Raw genomic sequence first — 4,775 nt, 5'->3', positions numbered from 1 at the left:
CTTCAGAAACCCTTCTTCTGGGGAAGAGAGTATCCAAGGTGAGATGAAACACTATCTAACAAACCATAGACATTCACTTTCACTACTCATAACCTTTTAAAATGTCTGAAGTACTTTATTTCACAATTTTTGTGGTCAAAACATTATTTGTTTTTTTTTCTTAAGCTTTTTTATGATTTATGGTTTAAAAAATTTACCTTCAACCTATTTACTTATACTGTACATGTAAAGGTTGCACAGTCTGTCCTGTATCCTGCATAAGAAGTGCTGTCTGCAGTCAAGTTGTTAACTTATAGATGATGCACAGCACCCCCGTTGTTGTAATTCATATATTAAAAATAATGTTTTTGTTGTTTTGGAATATGATATTGAAATATGACAGTTCCATAGTCACTGTGGAATATTTGGTTTTCAGTGTCTGGCAACACTGCTGGGCTTACCTCATACAAAGACAATGTATGATTGTCGTGTGATTAACCCTCATCCCTGCGGTGTCTGTTTCCAGATCTTTAAGTTATGGAGCCATCGGAGTGATAGTAGGCCACGAGTTAACGCATGGCTTTGACAATAATGGTAAACACTGACCTGAGTAAACGGTTACAATAACATAAGTATTTCTAACATGAGTAGTACCACTGGATTATATGATTTTTGTGTGTGGTTCTTTTTCTGCACAGGTCGCAAGTATGACAAGAATGGCAACCTTGACCAGTGGTGGAGCAATTCATCCATAGCAGCCTTCAATGAGAAGACCCAGTGTGTTACTGATCAGTATAATGACTACTACTGGGATGAGGCAGGTCTGAATGTAAGAAACCAAAGTATGAATCTACAGCAAAAACATACATTAACGTGCAGAACTCTATATTCAAATAATATTCTCAAGTCAAAAAGTCATTTTGATACTTTGTGGGACTCATTGAATATTATTTATAATTGTGACTGAAAACTCATGAGCTACATTGATGCTTCCAGTACATTGCCGTCTTTAGTTTTTGTGCATATTTAGTGTGTTTGCACACTTAGAGTCAGGATTAACCTTCATAACATTTGTAAATACCTGGTGAAGGAATAAGATATAGGAATTTGTGCTTTATGGATGTTTTGTAGGTGCGGGGCAAGAGGACACTTGCAGAAAACATTGCAGACAATGGCGGAATAAGAGAGGCATTCAGGGTATGATCTATGACCGAATAAATAAATAAAGACTTCTGCTTGAGCTTGTAAAATGTGGCCATACATATTTGAATACCAGTGCCCTTCCACTGATGCACTTGTAATTAGTTTGGCATGTTGTTATTAGTCACACAGCAAAATGTCCTTTATGAGAAAGAAGGAGGTCTAGGTGAGAAAACCTTCTTTTCCCTATTGTGTGTAGGCATACAGGCGGTGGGTAGATGAGAGCAGAGGTGGCGTGGAGGAGCCTCTGCTGCCTGGAGTCAGACTCAACAACAACCAGCTCTTCTTCCTGAGCTGTGCACATGTAAGGACATGCACGAGCTATTGACACTGCCCACTGCCATGCTTACCAGCTATTTAGTAAACCTAGGTTAAAACTGGGTAGTTTCTAAAAAAAAAAAAGGTTATGTTGTATATAGTACTGGTATGGGTTAAGTAAAGAGTTTAACATAGTTCAGTTATGGTTAGCATAATCAATAAAGATTAGGATAATGTTAATGTTAATGCAAGGTGGTACAATCCAACCCGTGGATGCTGTAAAAATGCATCTATATCCTCAACACTAACCTGTCACAGATTTTCCCTCTCTATGTATAAGTGCCAAGAGCTACAGTACACCAGCCTGCATGCACTGTGTACATCAATGTCTGCTACATCCAGTTTGATGCCTTTATTGCAGAATGCCAGAGTCAGAAATGTTCCAGTTCTATAGTTAGTTATTTAGAGAGAAACTTGGAGTTCCACATTTTTGTTTATGATGTAAATTACAATAGTTAATGTCTCAGGTGTATAATGTTGGATCTAATATCAATGTAGAGCTGTGATGATTAGTCAGTTTCTGTGTGTACTGCAGAGCTGATTTTCTTGATACGATCCAAGGCAAATACTTCATTGGAAATCTGCTCATGTAGAAACAAACTACTTGCAGGTTGGCTATAATCACTGCTGCAGTTTATTACTGAGCTAATGATGCTCCATTTGGGTCCTGAACTAATAATGGACAGTTAATGCAGTGTGGTGCTACAGCGCAGTTTCTCTTTAGGCAGTAAATACACCTCTTTCAACAGTCACAGATTCCTTGTCCTTCAGGCTCTGTGTTTCAGCACATTGTTTGGAATAAAACAATAGATACTACAATAAAATAAATCAACTTTAATTTGGGTTTGTTTAAATCAATATTGAAACAACTCGGTGGCAGATAATTCCCTTTCAACACATAGTGCCCAAAGCTTTATGGGTTCAGAAGTAAATGGACAAATACACATGAAGTCAAAGAAAAACATCATCAGTCTGACCTGTGCTGAGGCAGGGAAATAAGAAAACTCACTGCACACAGACATCTTCCCCTGTGCTTTCTGCAGATCAGGTGTAACTCGTACAGGCCAGAAGCAGCCAGAGACCAGATCCAGAGTGGAGCCCACAGTCCGCCAAAATACAGGTTAGCACACATGCAGACACACTGATGTATGTGCCCACAGCACCCACAACCTGACCTTTATCATTGTTGTTGCCCTGCAGAGTTATCGGTGCCATGAGTAACTTTGAAGAGTTTCGGAAAGTATTCAGCTGTCCCGAGTCATCTCTTATGAACCGAGGAGCACAGTCTTGCCGAGTGTGGTGAACTTTGATCTGAGCGTTGACCCTGAACCAGGCTGTCAGCAGCATCTGTGGAAAAACTGATATTGCTAGGCTTAGCTGACATACCATAGTGTACATGATACAGGAGCAATGCAAAGCAGGTTGGTCTCACAAAAACATAAATCCTAACTCACAGATGTGTTAAAGTAATAGTTGAAGTTTTTACAGACTGATATTTCAGTGTTCCACTGTTTATTGTTACCACAAAAGAAGAAATTTGTAGCTTTTTCTGGGTAGGTTTCCTCAGTGTGTTGTATTTACTGCACAAACTATGACTGAATCCATTTGTTATGGGCCATAGATTATGAATTATAGAAATATCTTTGAAAAAGGGCCCTTTTTAAAACAGCAGGCCTACTGCATTGTATACTGTATGTGTGACTAGATAAAGCTGGAGTTTTCTCATGGAATAAAGAATTTATGTATTAAAGTAAAGGTGCAACGAGTAGAACTATTTTTACACAGGAGCCTACTGTGTATTCAAGATATTGTGGGAACCAGAAATATATCAGGGCTCCGTTTCAAAGATGATCTTATGAACCTTTCATAAGCTTAAGAGGTGTTTCCCGAAAGCATCGCAACCAAAGATGCTTGTAAAATTGATTGTACATATCTAGTGTGTTCTACCCATCGTAGGAGGTTAAGAGTGTCTTAAGAGGAAAAGGAAGCGGGAAACAAAAACTACATAATTTATTTAGGTTTATATTAATTATGTAATTTTTTAAAATCTATACATTCATCACAAACACTGAAGTTCACTCAAACTATTTAGCATAATTTTCAGCACCGTTTGTAGAAATGTTCTTGGAAAACCCTCTTAAGATCAGTTCTTGGCTAATGAGGCCCAGGTCAAAATGTGCATATACACTCAGTTGGCAATTTATTAGGAACACCTACTAAAACTAAGTCAGTCTAATGCAACAGCCCACCAATAAATCCTTAGTCAAGAAAGTGATAATATTCAGTCTTTGTTCACTCTGTTTAAGGAGTCTTGATTCAACTGTGTTGTCAATTGTATTGCATTACAGTGTACTATTCAGGTGTTCCTATGATTTTGTAACACCTCCCTTATAACAGACAGTATGTAGTTCCTTCACCTTGTGACTTTGCTGTGATTAATAAGGTGAGTTGGAAAGTAAGTGTGAGAGAGAGAAGTGAAGAAAGGTGTCAAACATTGGATTGAGGGTGGTGATGGATGGAGGCTAAAGAACTTCCATTTAGTGGTTTTCCTCCGAACCCACTGGTAACACACAAGCTTTACATATATCTCTTTCATTTATGTCAGCACTTCCTATGGCAGCTTATTGTATGTTCATACAGGTGGCTCTCACACCTGATGCTGTGTTTGTGTGTCCTTCAGTTTGCCTTACAGTGCCAGGCAGGGGGTATCATTAATGACTTGTATCTGTGGCAACACTGGTGGCAGTCTCACCTCTGCACACCAATTAGAAAAACAGTTCATTACCTCAGTTGTGTGTACTTTGTGTGTGTGGGCTGCTACTGTATGTTGTGGGGACATAAATCTCCTAACATAGTCATATTGTGAAGAATCAACATCCTTAAGGGGACGAAAAACAAGTCCTCATAACATAAATCATTGAATTTTGGGGTAATGTCTTGGTTTAAGGTTAGGGGTAGATACAGTAAGTCTCCAAGAAATGAATCTGTGTGTGTGCCTGTGCATGTGTGTGGATTACAACACCAAGAGAGGAGGTAAGTGAGCTGGATGATAATGACCAGTGCCCATCCATCCATCCATTTTCCTCCACTTATCCGGGACCGGATCGCGGGGGCAGCAGCTTAAGCAAAGATGCCCAGACTTCCCTCTATCCAGACACTTCCTCTAGCTCCTCCGGGGGAATGCCAAGGCGTTCCCAGGCCAGCTGAGAGACATAGTCCCTCCAGCGTGTCCTGGGTCTTCCCCGGGGCCTCCTCCCGGTGGGACATGCCTGGAACAC

General features: G+C 39.8%; 1 protein-coding gene across 1 annotated transcript in view; it reads left to right on the top strand.

The window, feature by feature from the left end:
* phex (phosphate regulating endopeptidase homolog, X-linked) overlaps positions 1-3,238 on the top strand; it is a 15,129-nt gene extending 11,891 nt beyond the window's left edge. The window contains exons 16-22 of the mRNA XM_020602483.1: positions 1-38; positions 506-573; positions 678-808; positions 1,111-1,176; positions 1,379-1,483; positions 2,541-2,617; positions 2,698-3,238. The exon at positions 1-38 is cut by the window's left edge and continues 18 nt beyond it. Of these exons, the coding sequence (XP_020458139.1) occupies positions 1-38; positions 506-573; positions 678-808; positions 1,111-1,176; positions 1,379-1,483; positions 2,541-2,617; positions 2,698-2,800 (588 nt within the window). The 3' untranslated portion in view covers positions 2,801-3,238. The remainder of the gene's footprint in view (positions 39-505; positions 574-677; positions 809-1,110; positions 1,177-1,378; positions 1,484-2,540; positions 2,618-2,697) is intronic.
* Positions 3,239-4,775: the final 1,537 nt, after the last annotated feature.

This window comes from Monopterus albus, unplaced genomic scaffold (genome assembly GCF_001952655.1).
Source record: "Monopterus albus unplaced genomic scaffold, M_albus_1.0 scaffold3.1, whole genome shotgun sequence".
Taxonomy (NCBI): Eukaryota; Metazoa; Chordata; class Actinopteri; order Synbranchiformes; family Synbranchidae; genus Monopterus; species Monopterus albus.
This window is presented reverse-complemented; position numbering and strand designations above follow the sequence as displayed.